Source organism: Felis catus, chromosome B1, assembly GCF_018350175.1.
Source record: "Felis catus isolate Fca126 chromosome B1, F.catus_Fca126_mat1.0, whole genome shotgun sequence".
NCBI classification, from domain to species: domain Eukaryota; kingdom Metazoa; phylum Chordata; class Mammalia; order Carnivora; family Felidae; genus Felis; species Felis catus.
In genome coordinates, this window is record NC_058371.1 from 70,430,515 (window position 1) to 70,456,472 (window position 25,958).

Sequence of the window (25,958 nt, forward strand, 5' to 3'; positions counted from 1 at the left end):
GTATCTCAGTATTTTATAAAAGTAAGTGTATCTTGATATCACCTCACACCTGTCAGCATGGCTAAAATCAACAACACAAGAAACAATAAGTGTTAGGGAAAATGTAGGGGAAAACAACCCTTGTACATTGTTGGTGGGAATGAAAACTGGTACAGCTACTGTGGAAAAGAGTATGGAGGTTCCTCAAAAAGTTAAAAATAGAACTACCACTGAGTATTTACCCCAAAATTTAAAAAACACTAATTCAAAGGAATGCATGCACCTCTGTACACATACACACACACACACACACACACACACACACACATACACAAACATACTATACATATATATATATCACATATATACATGCCATGGAATATTATTCAGCCATAAAAAGAATGAAATCATCATTTGCAACAACATGGATGGAGCTAGAGATAGACAGTATAATGCTAAGTGAAATAAGTCAGTCAGAGAAAGACATCACATTATTTCACTCATATGAGGAATTTAAGAAACAAAACAAATGAGCAAAAGGAAAAAAAAACAAAAGGAGGGAGAAAGAGAGAAAAGCAAACCAAGAAACAGACTCTTAACTATAGAGAAAAAACTGATGGTTACCAGAGGGCAGGTGGCGGGGCGGGGGGGGGGGGGCGTGAAACAGGTGATGGGGATTAAAGAGTACACTCATGATGAGCATTGAGTAATATATAGAATTGTTGAAACACTATACTGTACATATGAAACTAATATAACACTGTACATTAACTATACTGGAATTGAAATTAAAAACTTAGTAAAAATAAAAGTTTTTCAAAAAGTAAAACATAGTTTTACTTTAAAATCCAGAAATCTTATTCCTGGGTATTTACCCAAGAGTAATAAAAACATATGTCCATACAGAGACTTGTACACAATTATTGACAACAATATTTGGGTTATTTATAATAACCCAAACCTGGAAATGATCTAAATGTCCATCAACTGTGGAGTGGAAAAATAAACTATGAAATACTGCCCAACAATTATACGGAGTCAAATATAAACATGAGCAACAACATGGATACATCTCAAAAACAAATATATTCCTATCCTCTAGTTTTCTTTTAGTGGGTGTGGCTAGAGATAATCATCCCAACATACTGAATGATCTTAGTTGAAATTTATAATCACTAACCTCAGGAAGCCCATAATCACAGCAAGCATTGTATATGTCCCTTGTCCATTCACTACCTTCTCTCTTCAAACTCACAACAGTCTATCCTATCTCACTTGCAACTTGTGACCTTTCTTCCTATTTTACTGAGAAAACAAAATCATTCACAAGCCCCCTCTACCATGTCTACTTACCTATCTCTGTCTATACCTATATACTCTGCCTTCCCTCCTTATATTGAAGACCAAGGATTAGTAAACTGATTCATAGGACACCCATTCAATTATGTATTGCCTAAGGCTGCCTTTAATGCTACAACAACAGATTTAGGAGTTGCACCAAAAACCATATGGCCCACAAACATAGAGTATTTACTATCTGGCCCTTCACAGGAAGAGTTTGCTGATCCCTGGGACCAATCCACTTTGTCCTCGAAAAGGCCAATCTGTCTACCTGGTCTCATCCCCTCTCACTTCTCAAATTCTGCTCCTGCACTTTTTCCATCTCTCATTTTTTTCCTTTGTTATTGGTTGTTTTCCTCTAAATATAAACATGCTAAGATTTTGTCCGTCTTCAAAACAAAAACCAGAAACCCTCTCAACTCCTATTCCCACCCCAGCTATTTCCCCATTCTCTTTTTCTTTTTACAGCTGACAATCTCCAGCGTGTTGTTTCTACTGGATGCCTCTAGTTCCTCCCTAGATGCCACTGTTCTCTCTTGAAGTCACTCCAATCAAGCTTTCCTCTGTTCACTCTACAGAAACTGTTCTTATCACAGACACCAGTGACTTCTCCAGGTTAATGAATCCAATGACAATAGTTAGCCCCAAACTTACTTGATTGGCAAGCAGCTTGACTGAGCACTCCTTTAACCTAGAAATGCTTTCCCCGTTTGGCTCCAACATCATACTGGTTGTTGCTCATCTTCTCAGTCTCAAGGGTTTAACCTTTACACGTCCACCTGCACTCCAGTCTCCTCACGTTAAAGACCATCTATGTTCTTACAAATCTAAAGTTCTTACCTCCAGGCTTGATCTCTCTTAAAAACTCCATACTTGAATAGCCAACTATCTGATACCTCTACCTAAAAGAGATCTCAAACTTAACATGTCCAAAACCAAGCTCCTCATCTTCCCACCTTCTCAAACCTCTTTTACATGCAGCTTTTCCCATGTCACTAAGTGGTAATTTCATCCCTCTAGTTTCTCAAACAGACAAACAAAAAACAAATACAAAACCAAAAACCCTTTGAAGTCAGCTTCGATTCTACTTTCTTAAATCCTACATACAACACATCTACACATCTCTTTATCTCTACCATATCCATCATTTATTATGAGCATCTCTACCCTCTGGCTCATACCGTGATCATTTCACTTAGATTAATAAAATAGCTTCTTTTTAAAAAAATTTTTTTTAACGTTTATTTATTTTTGAGACAGAGGGAGACAGAGCATGAATGGGGGAGGGTCAGAGAGAGAGGGAGACACAGAATCCGAAACAGGCCCCAGGCTCTGAGCTGTCAGCACAGAGCCCGATGCGGGGCTCGAACTCACGGACCGTGAGATCATGAACTGAGCTGAAGTCGGACTCCCAACCGACCGAGCCACCCAGGCGCCCCTAAAATAGCTTCTTAACTGATTTCCTTGCCCCCACCCATGCCCCATTTTAGTGGGTTCTAAACAAAGAGGCAAGGAGAATTTGTTAAAATTTATTTATTTATTTTCTTATTTTTATTTATTGATTTGGGGGGAGGCAGAGAGAATTTCAAGCAAGCTCCATGCTCAGTGCAGAGCCCGACATGGGGGAGCTCAATCCCACGACCCTGGGATCATGACCTGAGCTGAAATCAAGTCTGATGCTCAACTGAATGAGCCACCCAGGTGCCCTGAGATCTGTTAAAATTTAAAGCACATCCTGAGGGAAAAGCCCTCAAGGGCTTCCCATTTCACTTTGAATAAAAGCCAAAATAATCAGAACGCCTTAGGACATATTACACATCTCCTCCCTTTTGCTGTCTTTCTGACATCACCCTTTCACTTATTCTGATCCAGCCACACTGGCTTCCTTGGTGTTCCCAAAGTACTCCACACGTGCTCCAGCCATAGGAATGCTGGCCTTGATGATCACTAACCCAGCCCATTCTTTCCTAGATATCCACCGTGATTTATTTCTTTACCTCCAACACATCTTTACCCAATATCACTTCTCTTTCAACAGTTCCCTACAAGCAGGCTGCTGTCCCTGAACACTCTGTCCTTATGTCACTATCTTTCTACATTCCCGGACGTTAGGATTTTTTTTTTTTAATTGAAGTGTAGTTGACATACAATGTTATATTGGTTCCAAGTGTACAACAGAGTGATTCAGCAATTCTATACACTGCCCAGTGCTCACCATAATTACGTACAGTCATCATCTGTCACCACACCCTGTTATTACAATATAATTGACTATATCCCCTATTTTGTACTTTCCATTTCCATGACTTGTTTTATAACTGGAAGTTATACGTCACCGTCTTATATATCATATATTGTACTTATTTGATGTCTGTTTCTCTCCAAAAAAATACATACTCATTGAGGCTTAGAGGTTTTCTTTTGTTTAATCTATTTTATTAACTATCTCTTAGCTATTTACTTTGTTAGCTATGTGCCCATCTTCTTGAATATTGCTTAGTACACAGTTGGCACACACTAAATACTTGCAGAATGAATCAAGAGGGTAAACGTGCTTTACAAAGTGTAAAATAATGTATACATGTGGCATATTATTAACTCCTGAATGTGTAATAAGCACTTTACACTCATATTTTCAGTTCTCCAAAAACCCCTTGAGTATTTTTTGATACCTGTTGACATTTCAACAGAGTATGTTTAAAGAGGTTAGATCTGTTTGTTATCTAAATTGTCACAATTTAGACAGAGAGCAGGAATTGAAATCCAAGTTGAACTCGAGGGACTGACTTTCAACCATGAAATACTTCTGCTCCATACAACAGGTCTACTGGACATTAAGTGGACAGCTCAGGGACCTTCTGTCAGAACTCCTGCAATAGATGGGGATTTACAGAGAAAAATCCTTCAAGGACATATCAGGGATTTAAGTGTCTCCAGAGTACTCTTGAAAGTCTGACGTTTCAATTTATATTGGTGCATAAGAGTAAGATATTTTTAATAAGCAAAAAATTGACTACTTGGGGGAAATGGATGATATTTTTGACAAGTCTAAGAATACAAATCTAGTTTTCCAGTAGTTTTATTCTCAGTACAACATACTACATAGTTAATTCTCATCCCCTAAATGAATTAATCTATGAGTTGCCATTGTCTTCATTATACATACATAACCGCTAGGATGAAATCTCGTACATTTTTGGTCATTAAGATGTAGATTTGGTCTCTGTGGCTTTTATTAAATGTAAATCACCAAATGTCTTATTCAAGTAAAACTGTCATTTTCATTGCTTCTTTCCTGGTTTTCTACTCTTTAAAATCTGTATTTCATTTAATTCCCCTAGCAAGTCTGAGGGGAGATTTGCACAAAGCCTTTTTGATGGAAATAAAAAAAATGCTGCAAGCAATCAGTCACCAAGAGGTCAGATATACCACAGCCCTACCTATATAAGTTCCAGGTGAAAGTCAGAGAACACACACACACACACACACACACACACACACACACGGAAATGAAACATTTTAAAACATTCCAAACAATCAAAATTTGTTGTAACAAAATCCTTATTTTCAAGATTATTCACTTCACCCACTAGTAGGGCTCTTGATTACTTCACAAAGCAAAGACTTTTTCACCCCTATACAGACACAATTTTAAGACTGGCTAATGATGTTTCTATGTGACAGAGCATTAAAAATAACAAATAAGAGAGCATAGATAACCAGCTCTTCTTCTCCCTAGCCACTCCTGATGATACAGCACACAATATCCGATGTTTAAGAAAATGATGCAAAGATGGGGCGCCTGGGTGGCTCAGCTGGTTAAGTGTCCAACGTCAGCTCAGGTCACGATCTCATGTTTCATGGGTTCGAGCCCCACATCAGGCTTTGTGCTGACAGCTCAGAGCCTGGAGCCTGCTTCGGATTCTGTGTCTCCCTCTCTCTCTGCTTCTCTGTCTCTGTCTCTCTGTCTCTCAAAACTAAACCTTAAAAAAAACTTAAAAAAAAAAGAAAATGATGCAAAGTCACTTTTAAAAAGATAAATTGTACCACATATTCCCCAGTGAAGAGCATGAGATAGTATAAAATATCACTGAGAAAGATTCCCATCAGTATAGTTTTGTTTTTAAGTCTGGCACTATTGCGGCTTTTAGACTTTAGTTACCTGTGGAAATCACTTCTTAATAATTATTTCACAAGAGTCAAAGTTGGACAGATCAGCTGTTTAAAATACCCAAAGACATGAAAGAAGAAAAAAGCTTAGTTTAATTATTGACTGCATAAACACTGAGAAAATACAGTGCAATGTCAAGTTTTGAAGGCAGCCTAAAAAAAGAAAAGAAAAAGGTTGCCTTCAATTCTACAGTTCTGTTTGAAAATAGTTGATTACACAGTTAGGCAAGGACATAACCCACGTCAGACATCGAGAGAGAAGCACAGAACGCTTTACCCAGGGGCACTCTGGCAGCGCTTGCGTCCGGATTGATCCAGAAGGAAAGCCAGGAGAGAACCACTATCAGCAGGGTGGGGGCGTAGACACCCATCATGTAAAACCCGACCTGTCTCCTCAGGGTGAAGATGACTTCCACACACGTGTAGTACCCTTTCAGAAACAAACGTGTTAGAAATATGAGGTGCTCACCCACGTGCAACTGCAAAAATCAACGATGTACCTATAAATTGTAAGTCACTTCCATTTGAGGCAGTTTCACAAAGTAAACTCAGAAAAAAGATTTTTTTTCTATAAATATATAATTCATTTGATGCGAAAGGTTGACATTATGGGACCTGTCTCACCTGACCTTTCACAACTTTATTATGGCATCGAGAAATAGATACCACATGCTGTGCCACTATGTCAACATCTCAGCTTTTAAGTCTTTGTTCAGAGAATTCGCAATGAACTTAAACTTTTCATTACCCATGGGTCCTCTCAGAGCAATTGATCTAAAGGAGTCATATAGGGAGCAGTAAATCAAAGTGGAACAAGTCTAAAAAGAAACACTCCACGACTACGCATTGTCAGTATAATTTTTCAGCTACATGTACCACTTCTTATCTAGAAAGTATGGCAGTCTTCAATAACTCCTATGCGTACTTTAACCTTAAAAGTTAAGAGTATTGAAAGTAAATGTTAGCAGCAATAAGAAATATGTGTTTTCAATCTATGTAGATAAAAAATTATAAAGGGCAAATATCCAACGTTCCTCTCAATTCTCTCCTCCACTCTAGACCCTCAAGCATGCTTTATGAGGCAGAGGACCTCATTTTCACAAGCGGAGACAAATGCAGAAATTGCATTACAGCATAATTCTAGAGATGCCATGACACTACTAGTCCCCCGGATTAATCACAAATTATGGGCAGCCTCATAATAGCCTTTGCTGACTTGAGAAACAAAATAAGTGACAAAATATTCTCCTAGCACTAGAATAGAAGACACACTTCTAGATGTTTGAGATTATTTTTTTAAATGCTTTAGTTCTTTCAGTTAGCAAATTAAATATAATATTTAATGCCTACAGTGCTTAATTTTGATAAAATTGTCGTTAGCCATTCAAACAAAAGCAAGGTTATGTGCAAATGCCAAAAAGTTAAAATATCTCCAGTTGTGTTCAGCTTAAACCTTGTTATTTTAAAATGTGGAAATATATAAATGAATGATAAATGAACACATAAAATAATTGTGGGGAAAGGACAATATTGCTTTTTACTATTTTAAATTTTAAAAGCAATATTCATCTGATTTTCCTAGTTAGGAAGGATATATACACTTCTGGCACTAAAACAGTCTTCATTTTTATTCATTAATGGTATTTATGGCAATAGTGGCACAATTAAAGAATGTTAAATAAAAGAATGGCTATTCACGTCCTCTTATTAAATAACTTAGATTAGAACCCTATCTTTTCCCCAGTGTGAATTATAATCATCGCCACCTCTGAGAGGTTAGAAACATATTAGGGCTAAATATGTAACAAAAATAAAGAGTTGATTTGAACTGCAGTAAATTCTACTTATGCCAAATGTTTCCATATTATATCAGAAAACAAAAAAAAAATGCAGAATGTTTGTCTCTTTTTTTAATTTTAATTTCATCAAAACCAGGCAATTAATTTAAATTGTGCATAGGTTTTAAAAAGATGCAAAAGGTCAAATAATGAAACCTCCCTCCCTTTTCTGTTCCCCACCACTCATCTTAACTTCCTGCCTGGACAAACAAGAACATATGTTTCTAACTAACAATTATGTGCAAAATTTCCAAAATAGAATCTTTTAAAAGTCCCATTTTCTGCAATTAAGAGGCTCCCAGTACTTCTTAAAAGTGGTTCTAAAGTACCTGGCTTTGCAATAGCATCACTTACTCAATTTAATTTTACATTTACCTAGCACATGTGAGATAGGGAATGACATACATGTGCTTATCACATATTTTTAAATTTATTTTTTTATTGTTTTTTCTTTTCAAATTTTTATTTAAATTCTAATCTGTTAACATACAGTACATTATTCATTTCAGGAGTAGAATTCAGTGATGTATCACTTACATACAATACCCAGTGCTCAACACAAGTGCCCTCCTTAGTACTCATCACCCATCTAGCCCATCCCCCCACCCATTATCTCTCGGCTTGTTCTCTATCTTTAGTAGTCTCTCACTTACTGCATATTTTTAGGTAACCTGAATTGTCACAAATATTACAACAATTTACTATGGAGTTGCTCACTTTAAAATGAACTTTTGCATTCCATCCCATCATATTTAATTGGCAGCCTAAATAACAGAAACCCTGTACTCTGAAGCAAGTTTCCACCCCCTCCTTTTATGAAGGCACCCACTAGGGGAGCTTCCCAAGACTTGGATGAATTTGGCAATAAAATACATGCTTGGATATTATAGTGATTTGCTCCATAAACTTTTATGAGAAACATTTCTTGATCTTTTTTGATCTTTTCCTAGTACTGTTACATTTATGAGAGGCAGGTGGGCAGCTAATTGATATAAATGTTCATTGGCAAATTCAATTTACTTTCTATTTCCTGTGGGGTTTTATTTCATTATTATTCACCTAGGCTTGCAATTTAAGTATTTTTCATACTTGTTTTCCCATATATTTCTCCTTTGTAACATCTACAATTATAAAAAACCTGTAACTTTTAATAAAGTTAAAGCCAAATTATTATTTCTGATTATTTCTGTACAAGTTAAAGAACATATTGTCCATCATTCTATATATGTTGCTATCTATATCTTTTTCATTATTCTACATTATTAAGCATCCCATATATTTAGAAGTTTCTTTATTTCTTTTATTTAAAAAATTATTTATTTTTGAGAGAGAGAGAGAGAAAGATAGAGACAGAGCACGAGTGGAGGAGGGGCAGAGAGAGAGGAAGACACAGAATCTGAAGCAGGCTCTAGGCTCTGAGCTGTCAGCACAGAGCCTGACGAGGGGCTGGAACCCACGAACCATGAGATCATGACCCGAGCCTAAGTTGGACGCTTAACTAAGCCACCCAGGCGCCCCAGAAGGCTCTATATTTTTAAGTACATTTCTAAATATCCAAATATTAAATACATTTTACTAATAGTCATATGATGATTCATGTAAACACTGATGATAAAGCATGCTTACTGAAACATAGTAAATGACAATTATTATGATGTTAGAAATAAGTTCTTTTTAGGGGGGAGGGTGCCTGGGTGGCTTGGTCAGTAAAGTGTCCAACTTTGGCTCAGGTCATATCTCATGGCTTGTGAGTTCAAGCCCCACATCAGGCTCTGTGCTGACAGCTCAGAGCCTGGAGCCTGTTTCCAAATCTGTGTCCCTCTCTCACTCTGCCCCTCCCCACTCATGCTCGCGCGCTCTCTCTCTCTCTCTCTCTCTCGAATAAATAAACAACATTTTAAAAATTTTTAAATAGAAATAAGGGTTTTTTTTGTTATTTTCTGCAGCTAATGAGAGTTCAGTGACTTATTTACAATAATTCAAAAAATACCACAAAATCTTTACTTATTATAATCTGAAGTAATCTCTCAACTACTCTCCAGCACATCTTATTTTCTTCTTAAAACTAAAATAAATTATTTTGCTTATGTGTGTACTATACTAGAATACATATGTACAAAAGGCCAGGGATCTTGCCTTTATTCCTTGCTGCATCCCCAAAAGGAGACTTTTAGATATAGGGCTTAAGATGTAGGGCTTAAAGGTGAAAAAACAAATATCCCAGGATTTTCAATGCTATGTCATCATTTTATGCTATTACATAAAATCAGAAATAAAATTACCAGTTTCATTTTCATCTTTTAGATGAAATTTAAAATTTCACTAGGGTCTATTTCAAATTTCTTAAAACAATTTAGAGACTATTCATTTTGAAATGTTAAGCATATAATCTAGATGTGGGTAACTATTTGCAGTGCATATTTGCAGTGCATAACGGGACTGACTCCACAGGTAGGGTAGCAATACTAGACTCACTATTCCAGTGCTTCACCTAGATAAGTGTCTTTGCTTTATTGTCCTAACATGTAAAATAGGGAGAAGAAAAGTATCGAAGTCATGGCATTGTTGTGAGGATTAAGATACAGAATTCCTGTAGACTACTTAAAATAATGCCTGACATACACCAAGAAATCAAAGAGCTATGTACTTAATATGTGCTTCTACACAACAATCCCAAAACGCTGCTTCGTGGCTTTCAAGCTTATTTTTTTCATTACTAGGTGAGCTGTAAACGTTTCTAAACACTGTAGCTCATTTCCTTAATTTGAGTGAGTACCAAGAAGAGGAACACTATGTTTCCTGCAGTCGCCGACATCGAATTGCCTGGAACATTCGGTAAATCACTCAGTCACCCTGCTCTTCAGTTATTTTATGTGTTAAATAAAGAAGCTGGCTCAGAATTGTCAATAAGATCACTTCCATGTCTAGCAGTCCGTGTATCTATGACTTCTTCATTGAGTATTTTGGTGGTCAAATTTTTAAGAGCTTTCAGGTTTTCCTTTTAAAAACCTTCATAAATTATTTCGCAGTGCACTTCCTTATTCTCTCTCCCATTCTAAAATATATAAGCTTTATAAGAGAAGGAACTCCTTATATATAAATGCTATATAAGCTGTTAACTTATGTGAAAGTAAACAACACATGCTTAAACTAACTCTATCTCCAAGTTGCTTAAGTGTTGCGTTTATTGTAGCACTGTAAATATGCAAATGTTCACTCTACCTTTTTTAATATTATATTTTATCTTTGATGATGTCATGATGAAAGCATTTTTGCTCAAACATCCGATCTCTCTGAATTCTACAGAATTATACTATACATGTTTTATTTTTGCAATCCAACATAAATGTTGCAATAAATTTAAACTTTTATTGTATCTATTTCTGAATATCTTCATCATATCTTTGTTTACTTCCTGAAAATTAGAAATTGTATGGTAATTTACAAGTTGAAATGATAATTTGAAATAATAGTTTGATATAATGATCAAAATTCAATCATCTTTTTATGTATTTTACTAAGAGAAACAATGTTATTATATTTAATATCTAAAACTCTCTGTAGCTATCAGTTGTGACTCAAAGGTTGAATATGAATCATATTATTAAAGTATTGATTAGTATTATATTTTTATTTCTGCAAAGTTTGAGGTAATTTAATGAATGAGGTTAATCTGTTGTGCTTTTCGCAATTAGCTGCTCCATAACGTATGCCAAGAATATTATACAGGGAGTGTTCACTGATGTCTAGTTATTTCCTAGACACGCTATTGATCCTGCACAGCATAAAGATCAGTGCTTTGTAAAACTAACAATATGGCTCAACCAACATCTAAAACCTGCCTAAAAGACAAGAGACAAATGTATATGGATTACATCGATCAATTCCATAATGTTTGGCCCCAAAATGAATCTTGCCAGAAGCAGAGTTTCTTCAATACTTAAGCAAACCATTGCTTGGGAGAGTTCATATTACTAAAATAAAAAATTGAAAACCTCTTGTTATCTAGAATTACATAAAGAAAAGCAAAACTAGAATAAAATTTTTAAGAACTTTAGTAAATGTAATTTTATGAAAGATTTAAATATGTAATTTAAGTATATGGATATATGATAAACTACTTATAAATACTGAACCTTCTTTTTAACTAAGTTTTTTTTCTATCCTGTTCCTAGCATATATTAAAATTAAAACGAATCTTTGAAATATGACTTAGTTTTGTTTAATTCAAAGAATATTACTTACCAGTGCCTTTATAGTATTTTGTACAGTTACCATATTCGATATCTTCCTTTTTAATATCAAACTGAGGCAATGCAATTTTTTCTAACTGAACAGGATCCCCTGATTGCCAGATAAACCGTAAATCATCAGTTGTGTAGCCAACTATAAACAAAAGTAAATGAATAAAAATATTAGTTTGGAATATGATTATTAATACTTTTCAAATATTTTAGTAGTCCAATTATTAAGTTCAGCAATGGTAAGATCATAGGCCCTACTTATATAAAATTTTTGTTAAAAATGTGAAGAGATAAAATCTATGGCCATTAATGAAAATGTTAGCACAAATTTACAGATAATTAGTTGGCTTAAAGAAAGAATAAGCTAGAATATTTAGCATATTGCAGTTACAATCCTATGGCATCATATGTAGTAGCACATTTCTCTACATCAAAATTCTGAACTGTCGTTGCTAAAGAGTAGTGAGTAAGTCATTCTAGCTTTTTTGCATATCTACATTCACAACTATACAATATGCTACCTGGAAATTAAAAAACAAAAAACAAAAAACATTTAAGCACGAAATCACCTATGTTTTTGAAGACATGACCACAAACTGCCCTGAAGGAGTTGCATGGCCACAGGAAAGCAGTAAAACAACCTCTCAAGTGGACAGTATTACAGCAGGCTGAAGCACACATTTTGGGCTTAGGTAATATGGCTACAATTCAAGGGTCCTATAGGGTTTTACAGCATAGAGTAGCCTACTATTCAACTCTTAAAGTGTATGGATTTTCCAAAGCAATATTTCAGTGCATCTGGTAATAGATTTGAATGTAAATAGTTAAAATTTCCTACACAAATACATATTGACACACAGGTATACACTGTACAACACATTCACAAAAATGTACATACACACACTTACATCTACAAAATCCCATTTTATACTTAGAAAGCAACCGATATTGTTCAAATGTAGGATCAAACTTCAGTACACTTAAAACAACAACAAATAACCACAAAGTAACTTTAAAGCACATCATCTAGCAAGTATATATAGGATATTTTCCAAGGCTATAACTCTTTATTTTTTGCTGAAATAGCTCACGGTATATAGGTATTCAGGCTAAGGATTCCTTGTGTTAGTGTTCATTTTTCAAGTTTTATGTCCCACTTTTATTTTCAAAAGATAACCATCATAGTGAATTAATATATTTTAAAGGTAAATAATCATTTCAATAATAATTTCAATTAATATACTTTATACCTTAATATAGTGCACCCTTCATAAACTGAAAAACATATGATCATAGAAACACAAAAATTCCAATGTTGTCGAAAAAAATTTTACACATCCAAAGAAAATGACTATTTGGCAGGATTTAGAGAGTTTTTCAATGTTTTCAAATTTTCTGCTCTGAACACGTGATTTTAACAGCAGAACAGTTGTTAAGACATATTCTTTTTTCATTTATTTTACTTACTTTTTAAAATGTTTATTTATTTTTGGGAGAGAGAGACAGACAGACAGAGCACGAGCAGGGGAGGGGCAGAGAGAGGAAGACACAGAATCCGAAGTAGGCTTCAGGCTCTGAGCTGTCAGCACCAAGCCCAACATGGGGCTCAAACTCACTAGCAGTGAGATCAGGACCTGATCTGAAGTCAGATGCTTAGCTGACTGAGCCACCTAGGTGTCTCATCATTTACTTTAATTATGATACTAATTTCAAAGGAAGTTGGCAATTATAAGAAGTTAGAAGTATACACCTACGTAACTGAAAGTAAAACTAGTACCAAAGGGTTCTATCTTAGTAATGATTACGGTAAGAGAATAACTATAATTTTCCTAAATAAATTATTTTACTGACTATTTGTAATCAAAAGCATTAGTTTTATCATTGTTATCCAAGATATTAGTAGAATGTATTGTCTAGAGATTTTAAACATATAGTCACATATAGATTTTGTGCTATAGTCACTTTGGGTCTCATTTACATACAGCTCTCCAGCTGCATCTTGCAACGCTGTGTATCCATGGGAAACAAGGTCAAGTCCAAAGGACAGGAAAGAGTAATAGATAACCTGAAAGTAGAAACAGAGGTCTTAGAAGTTGCTTAACATGTTTCTCTGTGATACACTGACTTAAAAAATATATATACATGTATAAATGTACAAATATTAACAAGTACCTCATGCTGACAAGAACATCTCCATCACGAAAAATAAATAGAAGGATATTTTCCTGGGTCACATCATGAAAATTGGCACTTTTTTCATTTGCAAAAAATAAGTCAGGTTTCCACAGACACTTGTACATCGTGGGATCCACTGTCAGTGCATCTGAGCCCCGAAAATCACTAGGGAGCTTCAACCTGGGATCGTTCCATTTTTGTCTCAAGAAGATGTTAACTCTATAGTCCTGGGGGGAGAAAATGTGTGCGTATGGGTGTTTACTGCTATTTGAAAGACATGCTCAGCACCAGAATAAAAAGAGTTTCAGTGATTAGCAGCACCGATATTTTTGGTCTTGTAACATCAACCAGGAGCAAAACAGTTTGGTCACTAAATAAAAAGAGCAGTCTAAAAAGACCCTTGTGTCTCTATAGACATTCCAGCAGCACTTGCTAGCTCCAACATCAGAATGTAAGTTTACCAATAATTGCTTTACCTTTATGCAAATGCCAGTTATGGCAGTTGGGTAAGTGGTGTTATAAAAACCTGAGACTGCTAAATATTACCATATTCTTCCCCCCCCCCCAACACACCAAAAAAAGAATAAAATTTAATTCAAAATAGATGACAAGTAGGTGAGGGGATGGACTAAATGGGGAAGGGGCGTTAAGGAGGACACTGGTTGGGATGAGCACTGGGTGTTACACGTAAGTGATGAATTACTGAATTCTATTCCTGAAATCATCATTACACTGTATGTTAACTAACTTTGATTTAAATTAAAATAATAATAAAAACAAAACAAAATAAACAACAACAAAAAAGCTTCAGGTTATTAATCAATATATGTGTATATTGTGTCAATATAACTAAAATAATTTTTTTTTCTTTTTTGCTTATGAAATGTGCCTTTCCAACACTCACTGCTTTATGCTTAATGCCCATCTTTAATTACTCTTACTCCTGTACCTCAATAAAGCTTAAAAAAAAAAAAGGAGAGTAAAGAAAAATATTTCTCCTGGCCTTTTACTAGTTAGCAAACTACAAAAATAATATATATGTGTATATAAAACATATACATTATATAATATTATGTATATATGTATATAACACACATGTACATATGTTTACCTAAGAAGGAAAAAGAAAAACTGTCTTTGAAGATTCATACATGTATGATTATAGAGAGAATTTAAGATAGTCAAATGAGATTTGCATTGGATGCAAAACAGGGACATCAAAATTTGTAAATGTTATATTTTATTTAACTATAGTAGAAAAATGTTTTGAAATCTACTAAATAGCTGATTATTTAAAAAACTTGAGTTTTTTGTCTATCTCCTAAAATTTTTATCTTAAAACTTTGTAAAAATTGAATTATGTCAAGACATAGATTTTAAGAGTATGTGCACTAGGAACAAGTTTAATACCTTAATACATTTTATTATCTGCCAGTTAAATGGGGTCCTAGCACAAATCAGGTTGTTAGTATATACGAACTTAACATTGAGCATCATGCTCACATCTTTTGATTTTAATTGTATATACTATACTCAGAACGTGCACAAAAGTGTCCAAAGCATAAATTGCATTGGGCTTCAGCTTCCTTATTTTCAATCATTCAAAATTCACAAAATACTATCTATCCATATAGTCTTTGATATTATCAAAATGAATGAAATCATAAACTTCAAATCAAAATCCAAAATAATTAACTAGGAAGAGGTTATAGATCATCTTTTACTAAATAATAAGACCTGATAGATTTCTATAAAACATAAATGTACATGCTTTACATATGTGTAAAATATAAAATAAAGCATAAGCAAGGAGCAATCTGAGACATTTTACTTTCTCATATGATCTTCAGACTGTATAGTAATTGTAGAAGGGTAAAGGCACACAGTAACAATATCCACACACTGAAGTACAGAGAGTAAAATAAGATTTAACCTACCTATATCTCATAGCTACTCTAAACTTAAGGTTTCTAAAGGCTTCAACATATATAACACAAATGGTTTCTTAAAAATCATATGCAGATGGTTTCAGAGTGTCAAAGGCAAATAAACCAAGGATTATATAAGCAGGGTGCCTGGGTAGCTCAGTCAGTTAAACATCCAACTTCAGCTCAGGTCATGATCTCACTGTTCATGGGTTCCAGCCCCACGTTGAGCTCTGTGCTGACAGCTCAGAGCCTGGAGCCTGCTTTGGATTCTGTGTCTCCGTCTCTCTCTGCGCCTCCCCCTCCCCTGCTGGCACAAGCGTGCGCGCTCTCTCTCTCTCTCTCTCTCTCTCCCTCCCTCCCCCCACACGCCTCTCTCAAAAGTAAATAATAAACACTAAAAAAAAAAGGATTATATAGGCTGACACTGAACTTATCTGCACCATTGGGGGTTGGGGGGGGAAGGTAACATTTATCTTATTAAATGAACATGGAATTAAGGAGGGAATAAAGGAGGCCAAGGACTCTAGAAAACAAAGAGTTATGTTGCACAGCTACATAAACTGTTTGTTAAAATATATGCATATCTTAAAATTCATAATGGGATTTAACTGCTTTATATCTGACTGTGGTTGTCACGACTACAAGAAATAACTCAAACTCATCCAAGACAAAGGCTTCTCACCATTATGTGGTGACACTTCCAGCAGAAGTAATGCTCTCCCCACCCCAAGTTTTTATGCATTCCAGGCAAACATCCATGGCCCTCCCCTTTAAAAGGCATACACATTAGGTTCAATTATTTTCTAATAAAATAACAATTATGCTACCTTCACTAAGCGCATGGTTGACATAGACTTGTCATGACTTTGAGCACTTATGAGTATTCAACTTCATATTATTTGCTAAAAAGCTTCCTTGAAATGATCAGCTAAAATTATTGGTATTCTAAAATTACACACACTAAAACTATTTTATTACTTTCTTTATGTTCTATGTCTTGTCAAAAGGTAATTCATCGAAAACCACATCTTTAAACTTCTATGTTTAAAATGTGCATTCACATGTCATGATAAAATACATGTCCTTAACTTGTTGTCAAGGATCAGTATGAAAAATAACCAGATGAGGTTGCCTATCTATCTTCTAAACATGTTGTTAAAGCCATGACTCCTTATTTTGGTCAACGACCATTATATGAAAATACACAAGATAAATTCTTCTTTATTTATTAATTTTTCACTTGTTTATACATATATTACTATATCATTTAATAGATATTTACTGTGTGCTAGGCACACTTACTCTAAGCGCTTTGTAAAAATAAATCTATTCCTTAGAGTTTATTCCTAAAAATGCTCTCCTGATTCTCTTACATGCCTCCTATTACAGGAAAGTGAGACTGAAGTATCTCATCATGTTTTTCTTTTTGTCTGGCAGCTAAGGAGTGAAGGCTAAATTCTACAGCCAATTGAATTAATAATTCATCTCTCATATCCTGGTATGACTATCATTGCATGGTTCTTGCACATTTAGTCCTATTTCAATTATTTGCTTGCATTTTTTTTTTGTTGTTATTATACACCTCAAATCCTTGCCAGAAATAGAGATGGATGAAAAGTAAAATATCATTTGAGGGACTGTCATATACCTGACAAGAGACTGTCAGCATTATTTGGATGCCACTGTTAATTAAGCAACTCTGCCAATGTGGCTTTTAGAATCTAGATGCTTTATTTTAGTCTAATATTAGGTATTCTTATTTTAATAGAATGTTAGATATATTTATAGAGATACTAATATTAAGATCTATTGGTATTCTGTATCTAGACTAAAAACAACTACATTTTGGGGTGTATACTGGTTTGCCCCTTAGTAATTAATTTCCAATGATATTATATCAATATTTTTAATAATACTCAAGATATCTGACAGGAATTAAAGCAATGCTAACCTTTAACTTCAGCATACTTTGCATAATTAAAAAGAAGCCACCTTATAATGTTTGGGGTAACCTGAATTCTCCTTAAAATCTCCACACATACACATATCCTATGTTCCACTATTCTGTCTCCAAAATTGTATGGATAGTTCATCTAAATTATACAGCAAAATTATTTTTCTTTTAAAAATTTTATTGCAATTTTAAGAGTGTTTCTCCATGTGAAGATCATTATTCCAAATCCTTCTTGAACTCTAAACAGTGTTTCCATCATGCATGAATATCTTTATATCACTTATACCTTTATATCCATTATTAAGTTCAAAGCATTTTAACCAGCTGAAAGCTGATTAAAGCCTTGCATAGCCCTATACAGTACCAGAGGGTTTTGACAAAATAAAACCTATCTGTGGAAAAAAATTACAAAATTACAAATGATACAAGAATGTTTTAATGTCACCACCTTTTTATTCTATATATCATCATAAATAGTGTTTTTGAAGTTATATTAGCCAAATTATAAAGCCTAGTATAATGGAGTCAACATGGGCTAGAAAAGATAAAGTACTTGACTCAAATTTCAGTTCTGAATCTTTAGCTTTGACCCTGAGCAAGTTTCTTAACCTCTCTGAGCTCAGTTTCTTCATATAAAAAACATGAATATTAATACCCTAACGTGATAATTCAATAAAACACTCAATTAAAAGATTAACACAGTGACTGCTATATAAATAAGTTAGTTCTCTTTTCATTAAACATCCTTGAGAATCTAGCTACAGAGTACATTCTATACTTTCAGAAAATGTTTACTTAAATTCCTCCTAAATCCCTAGGTGATGGGTTGGCTCACTCATTCAATTCAAAAATTATTTATTAACCATATATTCTTTTCCAAACACTGGATACTAAGGATACATCTGTGAGTACTCCCAGACTTCAAAGATAATTGTAAGTTACACTGACAATCAGTCAAACATAAAACAATTTGCAAAAGGCTATAAAAATGGAAATAGTTTGCAACAGGGCATCTAATCTAGACTCAGGATTAGATAAAAGTAGCCAAGCGAACTGACATCAAGGCAGGGACCTGAAGACAGGACAGTCAGACAAATATGGGTCTGAATTATATATATATTTTTATGTGCCCTAAAGCAATTCACTTAATCTCTCTGAGCCTCAAATTCCTCATCAATAAAATTAATCCTAAATTATTCACAGGAATCAAATGAAATGCTGTACCTAAAGCATGAAACCTGGAACAAAGAAGTACTCAAAGTTAGCTAATTTATTATATGTATTATTAACATTATTATCAAGATAGCTATATCACCCCTGTGAAAAGGCTAACAATTACTATTGAAAGCATTTCTTTTCTATTGTTGTAAAGATGTCACTTGTAAGTTTTAATTGGTTACCAAACATCAAAACTAACTTTAATTCTATTAATTCTTCAAAAGCTTTGAAAAATCATTGTTCATGTACCAGATGTAAAGGACTATATTAGTTGCTGATTATACACAGATCAACATAATACAATAATAGAAAGCAAAGCAGATTTCTGATTAATATTAATTACTAATATCTGATTAATCTAATATTAAGATTTCACAGACTTTAGATACATCAATGAGCAATGGCAAGTTTGTTTTATAGACTAACAAAATAAAATATCTACTTGCTATTATGTTCCAGACTAAATTCAATGATTACAAAAGAGGCTCGGTTAACAATCAGTTTTACTATGCTAGGTTAAACATTCATTTCTTCCTTCATTTGTTCACTCACTAAACAGTAATTCATTAAGGACTTTCTATGTTCGAAGTTCTGAGCTACCAGTCTGAGAAGGATAAAAACATGAGGGCCACACTCTCAGGAGGTGATGAGGATACAAGTAAGGAAATAATTGGTAAGGATTCTAAGGGTGACAGTACTTGTTGACAGAATAAATGATCACTTCAGACACCAGTCAGGAAAGGCTGTAGAATGTGAATCTGAGGAGGGTCCCTGAGAGTGGGCAGAATTTTGCCAGGTGCTGCGATCAGAGAAGGTCAGGTAAGTGTTTTATCAGTAACACAAAAGAATCATTAAGGGGTGCCTGGTGGCCAGTTGGTTAAGCATCCGACTTTGACTCAGGTCATGATCTCACAGTTCGTGGGTTCAAGCCCCGCATCAGGCTCTGTGTTGACAGCTCAGAGCCTGGAGCTTGCTTCAGATTCTGTGTCTCCCTCTCTCCTGTGTCTGCTCCTCCCATGCTCCTGATCTCTCAAAAATAAATGAAAACTTCAAAAAAAAAATTAATTAAAAGAATCACTAAATATCAAGATACATAAATTGACAAACATAATATCATCACTAAAAAGAGGCCAGAACAAGAGACAGAGGTTTTGTAAGTAATCAGTGGAAAGACATTAGTTAAAAATCAAGAGCAAGAAATATACGAAGAACTCTTTTTAATTTTTTTAATGTTTATTTATTTTTGACAGAGAAACAGAACATGAGTGGAGGAGGGGCAGAGAGAGAGTGAGACACACAGAGCTGTCAGCACAGAGCCGGATGCGGGGCTCGAACCCACAAACCATGAGATCATGACTTGAGCCAAAGCTGGATGCTCAAATGACTGAGCCACCCAGGTGCCCCTACAAAGAACTCTTGAAATGCAACAATAAGAAAGCAAACAACCCCATTAAAAATGGGCCAAATATCTTAATAGACACCTCACCAAAGAAGATAAACTGATGGCAAATATGAAGAGATGTTCCACTTTACATGTCATTAGGGAAATGTAAATTAAAACAATGAGATACCACTACACCACCTATTAGAAAGGGCCAAAATCCAGCACACTGACAACACCAAATGCAAATGAAGATGTGGAACAACAGGATCTCTCATTCATTGATGGTGGGAATGAAAACGGTGCATCCACTTTGGAAGACAGTTGGAAGTTTCTTACAAAATGACACATACTCTTACCACACTGCACTGCTTGTTATTTTTACCCAAAGGAGCTGAGAACTTACACTCACACAAAAACCTGCACATCCATGTTTACCGTAGTTTTATTCATGATTGTCAAAACTTGTCCCTCAGTAAATGAATGAACAAACTGTGGTACATCCACACAACAGATATTACTCACCAGGATAAAGAAATGCACTGTCAAGCCACGAAAAGACATACAGGAATGTTAAATATATACTATTAAGTGAAAGACCCAAATCTGGAAAGGCTATATGCTGCATGATTCCAATTATGTGACATTCTGGAAAAGGCAATACTATGGATACAGTAAAAAAAAAAAAAAAAAAAAATCAGCGGTTGCCAGGGGGAGATGAATAGGTAGAGCACAAAGGATTTTTAGGGTAGCGAGATTCTATTGTATCAAATTATAATAGTAGATCATGTGTTCACACCTTTGTCAAAACCCATGAAATGAACAACACCAAGAGCAAACCCTAATGTAATCTAACAGACTTTAGGTGATGATGTGTCATTGGTAGGTTCACTGATTGCAACAAATGTATCTCTTTGGTGCAGATGTCCATAGTGGGGGAGGCTGTAGGCAGGGAGAGGCAGGGGGTGTATGAGAGTTCCCTACACATTCTGCTCAATTTTGCTGTGAAGCTAAAACTGCTCTGAAAGAATCTACTTTTGGAGTGCCTGGGTGGTGCACTAGGTTAGGCGTCTGACTCTTGATCTTAGCTCAGGTAATGACCTTGCGGTTTGTGAGCTCAAGCCCTATGTCAGGCTCTGTGCTGATGGTGCAGAGCCTGCTTGGGATTCTTTCTCTCCCTCTTTGCCCTCCCCCACTTGTGCTCGCTCTCTCTCTCTCTCTCTCTCTCTCTCAAAATAAATTTAAAAAATAAAAATAAACTCTACTTTTAAAAGTGAATGCACTTGGGGCACCTAGGTGGCTCAGTCGTTTAGAGTCTGACTTCGGTTCAGGTCACGGATTCTGTGTCTCCCTCTCTCTCTGCCCCTCCTCCGTTCACACTCTCTCTCCCTCTTGATCTGTCTCAAAAAGAAACATTAAAAAATACATACATACATACATACATACATACATACATACATACATAAAAGTAAATGCACTTGGCACATAAATATATTTCAAGGATGTTTATTGCACACATCTATGTAATAGCCAAACAAACCAACAAAAACCCCCAGAAACAATATAAAATCTATCATGGAGGAACAGATTAGTAAAATATGTTATTTTCATATGATAGAATGAATTTACCATTAAAAATATGAACATAATTTATATAAAACAATCTGATCATTCTCTCAAAACACTGATACTACGAGTTTCTTTCAAGAAAGTAACATTTCTCATGGAAAACCCAATAGCGAAGTCTGCTAAGAAGAGCCAATGAACATGAAGATATGTTCCGCCTCACTAGAAAAGGAACACAATAAAAAACAAGATTCAATTTTTTCCCTTTGTTCATGAAATTGGAAATGAGGATGATGAGTAATCATATTTATCATTCACAAGGCATGGAGACCTGGCACATTCCTACACTACGGATAGCAAAATAAACTTAAAAACTTTCTTGGAGGGTTATTTGGCAACATATATCAAAATTTAAAGAAAAGTAAACAAATTCCAACAAAGTAATTCATCCTAAGAAAGGTATGTACAAGATGAAGCTACAAAAAAATTGAATGCAAAACATAGTATAAACAAAATAAAAGGGAAAAGGAGGTAAAGTAAAATAAAATCTAGAAATAGAGAAAAAATGCTGTTGTTTGCCTTTTTAATATCATGCTGAAACATTGTCTAACAAGCCCACTTAAAGGGTCATAGGATTCTCCAGGAAAATGTAACTTTGTCTGACTTGCCATTTTCTACTGGTTACGGGCCCAGATGCCATAAAATCATATAACCTATAGCAAGTTTGTAAATTGCAAATGATTTTTGCCTGGTGTAGATGCAAATGTTTTATGTCAGGTAGAAAAGATATCCACCAAGAATATGTTTTTATTGCCCTGTGAGACATTAACAAGTCTGTATCTAATTTAGCAGTCTAATTTCAGCATTCATTCCTTCACTTCCAGCTCCTGAAGTCTCCACTGAAGCAGCTTTACTATCCCACTGGATCCCTCACTAATGAATTCAATAAATCACTAACATGTCCTCACTCTACGTACATATTTAACTTTTCAACAATTATAGTCTGTCCTCACAAAGTTAAACATAGGAATACCATATGCCCCAGCAATTCCACTCCTAGGTATAAGCCCAAAAGAACCAAAAGGAGAGATTCCAACAGATACTTGCATGCTCAGATTCACCGCGGCATTATTCACAATAGTCAAAAGGTGGAAACGACCCAAGTGTCCACCAAGAGATGAATGGATAACCGAAGTGTGGTATGCAGGCATACCTTGAAGATATTGCGGGTTCAGTTCCAGACCACAGCAATGAAGTAAATACTGCAGTAAAGCAGGTCAAATGAATTGTTTGGTGTTCTAGTGCATATAAAAAGTATATTTACACTATACCGTAGTGTATTCAGTGTGTGACAGCAGTATGTCTGAAAAAAACAATGTACACACCTTAATTAAAAAATATGTTATTGCTAGGGGCGCCTGGGTGGCGCAGTCGGTAAAGCGTCCGACTTCAGCCAGGTCACGATCTCACGGTCCGTGAGTTCGAGCCCTGCATCAGGCTCTGGGCTGATGGCTCAGAGCCTGGAGCCTGTTTCCAATTCTGTGTCTCCCTCTCTCTCTGCTCCTCCCCCGTTCATGCTCTGTCTCTCTCTGTCCCAAAAATAAATAAACGTTGAAAAAAAAATTAAAAAAAATATGTTATTGCTAAAAAATACTAACCATCATCTGAGCTTTCAGTGAGTCATAATCTTTTTTTTTTTTTTTTTTTTTGCTGGTGGAGGGTGTCTTGCCTCAGTGTTGATGGCTGCCGACTGACCAGGGTGGTGGCTGGCGAAGGCTGGGGTGGCTGTGGCAATTTCTTAAAATGAGACGACAATGAAGTTTGCCACATCCAGTGACTCTTCCTTTTGTGAATGATTTCTCTGAAGCTCGAGATGCTGTCTATAGCATTTGACCCACAGAAGAACTTCTTTCAAAACTGGAGTCAATCCTCTCAAATCAGGCTGCTGCTTTACAACTAAGCTTATGTACTATTCTGAAACCTTTGTTGTCATTTCAACGATCTGCACAGCATCTTCGCGAAGGAGACTCCATCTCAAGAAATCACTTTATTTGCTCATCCAAAAGGAAACAACTCCTCATCCACTAAAGTTTCATCATGGGGTCGCAGCAATTCAGTCACATCCTCAGGCTCCACCTCTAATTCTAGTTCTCTCCCTGTTTCCATCACATCTACAGTTATTTCCTCCACTGCAGTCTTGAGTTCCTCAAATCATTAATAAGGGTTGGAATCTCTCTCTCCAAAGTCCTATTAATGTTGATATTTTGACCTTTTCCCATGAATCACCAATAATCTTAATAGCATCTAAAACACTATCTTTTCCAGAAGGGTTTCAATTTACTTTGCCCAGATCCAATGGAGGAATCACTATCTATGACAACTATAGCCTTGAGGAAAGTTTTTCTTAAATAATAAGACTTGAAGTTCAAAATTACTTCTTTTTTTTAATTGTTTATTTATTTTTGAGAGAGAGAGAGAGAGAGACAGAGCACAAGTGGGGGAGGAGCAGAGAGGGGGGAGACAAAGAATACGAAGCAGGCTCTAGGCTCTGAGCTGTCAGCACAGAGCCTGACACAGGGCTCGAACTCACAAACCATGAGACCATGACCCGAGTCGAAGTTGGACGCTAAACGACTGAGCCAGGCACCCCAAAGTTCAAAATTACTTCTTAATCTATGGGCTGCAGAATGAATGTTATGTTAACGGGTATGAAGACAACGTTAATCTCTTTGTCCATCTCTATCGGAACTGTTGGATGACCAGGTGCATTGAGAATGAGCAGTCATATTCTGAAAAGAACCTTTTTTTAGAGCAGCTGGTCTCAACAGTGGGCTTAAAATATTCAGTAAACCAGGTTGTAAACAGAGGTGCTGTCATACAGGCTTTCTTGTGCTACTGATAAGAGCACAGGCAGAGTGGAGTTAGTATAAAGCTTAAGGGCCTTGGGGTTTTCAGAATGGTAAATAAACATTGGTTTCAACTTAAAATCACCAGCTGCATTGGGCCCTAACAAGTGAGTCAGCCTGTTCTTTGAAGTTTTGAAGCCAGACATTGACTTCTCTTCTCTAGCTGCTAAAGTCCTAGATAGTATCTTTTTCCAATAGAAGGCTGTTTTGTGTACATTGAAAATCTGCTGTTTAGTGTAGCCACCTTCATGAATTATCTCAGCTGCATCTTCTGGAGAACTTGCTGCAGCTTCTCCATCAGCACTTGCTGCTTCATCTTGCACTTTGATGTCATAGAGATGGCCTCTTTCCTTAAACCTCATGAACCAACCTCTACTAGCTTCACACTTTTCTTCTGCAGCCTCCTCACCTCTCTCAACTTTCACAGAGTTAAAGAGAGTTAGAGCCTTGCTCTGGATTAGGCTTTGGCTTAAGGCAATGTTGTGCCTGGTGTGATCTATCTGGACCACAAAAACCTTCTTCATTTCAGCAATAAGGCTGTTTTGCTCTCTTATCATTCATGTGTTCACTGGAGCAGCAGTTTTAATTTCCTTCAAGAACTTTTCCTCTGCAACCACAATGTGGCTGTTTGGTGCAAGAGGCCCAGCATTTGGCCTATCTTGGCTTTTGATATGCCTTCCTCACTAAGCTTAATCATTTCTAGCTTTTGATTTAAAGTGAAAGACATGCGACTCTTCCTTCACTTGAACACTTAGAAGCCATCGTAGGGTTATTAATTGGCCTAATTTCAACATTGTGTATCTTAGGGAATAGGAGGCCCAAGGACAGACAAGGAGAGAAACAGAAAATGGCTGGTTTGTGGACCAGTCAGAACACACACATTTATCAATTAAGTTTGTCATCTTTTATGAGCATGGTTTCTGATGCCCCAAAACAATTATAAGACTAACATCAAAGATCACAGACCATCATAACAAATAATAGTAACAAAGTCTGAAATACTGTGAGAATTACCAAATGTGACAAAGAGGCAGAAAGTAAGCAAATGCTGTTGGAAAAACGGCACCGATAGACTTGCTCACTGCAGGTTGCCACAAATCTTCCATTTGTAAAAAAGACAAAATCCGCAAAGGACAATAAAACAAGGTATGCCTGCATACACATACACACCGAGGAATATTATTCAGCCATAAAAAGGAATGAAATTCTGGTGCACATTATGGCAGAAATAAATCTTGAAAACAGAACAACAACAAAA

The 25,958-nt window shown here is 35.7% G+C and overlaps 1 protein-coding gene and 1 long non-coding RNA gene across 7 annotated transcripts in view; one reads left to right on the plus strand and one right to left on the minus strand.

The window, feature by feature from the left end:
- GLRB (glycine receptor beta) overlaps nucleotides 1-25,958 on the minus strand; it is a 95,231-nt gene that overhangs the window by 22,765 nt on the left and 46,508 nt on the right. For all 4 annotated transcript variants that reach the window (XM_023252742.2, XM_045055741.1, XM_006930801.5 and 1 more), the window contains 4 exons: nucleotides 13,745-13,974; nucleotides 13,555-13,637; nucleotides 11,574-11,714; nucleotides 5,768-5,920 (listed from right to left, as the gene is read on the minus strand). In XM_023252742.2, coding sequence (XP_023108510.1) covers nucleotides 5,768-5,920; nucleotides 11,574-11,714; nucleotides 13,555-13,637; nucleotides 13,745-13,974 — 607 coding nt within the window. The remainder of the gene's footprint in view (nucleotides 1-5,767; nucleotides 5,921-11,573; nucleotides 11,715-13,554; nucleotides 13,638-13,744; nucleotides 13,975-25,958) is intronic.
- Nucleotides 1-25,958, plus strand: part of LOC123384899 — a 48,822-nt gene that overhangs the window by 6,898 nt on the left and 15,966 nt on the right. The window contains exons 2-4 of one of the 3 annotated variants that reach the window (XR_006596629.1): nucleotides 1,789-1,935; nucleotides 10,049-10,163; nucleotides 22,679-23,224. This is a non-coding gene — a long non-coding RNA (uncharacterized LOC123384899). Of the gene's footprint in view, nucleotides 1-1,788; nucleotides 1,936-10,048; nucleotides 10,164-20,097; nucleotides 20,155-22,678; nucleotides 23,225-25,958 lie in introns of those variants that run through there. The other 2 variants (XR_006596630.1, XR_006596628.1) reach the window with 2 other exon arrangements.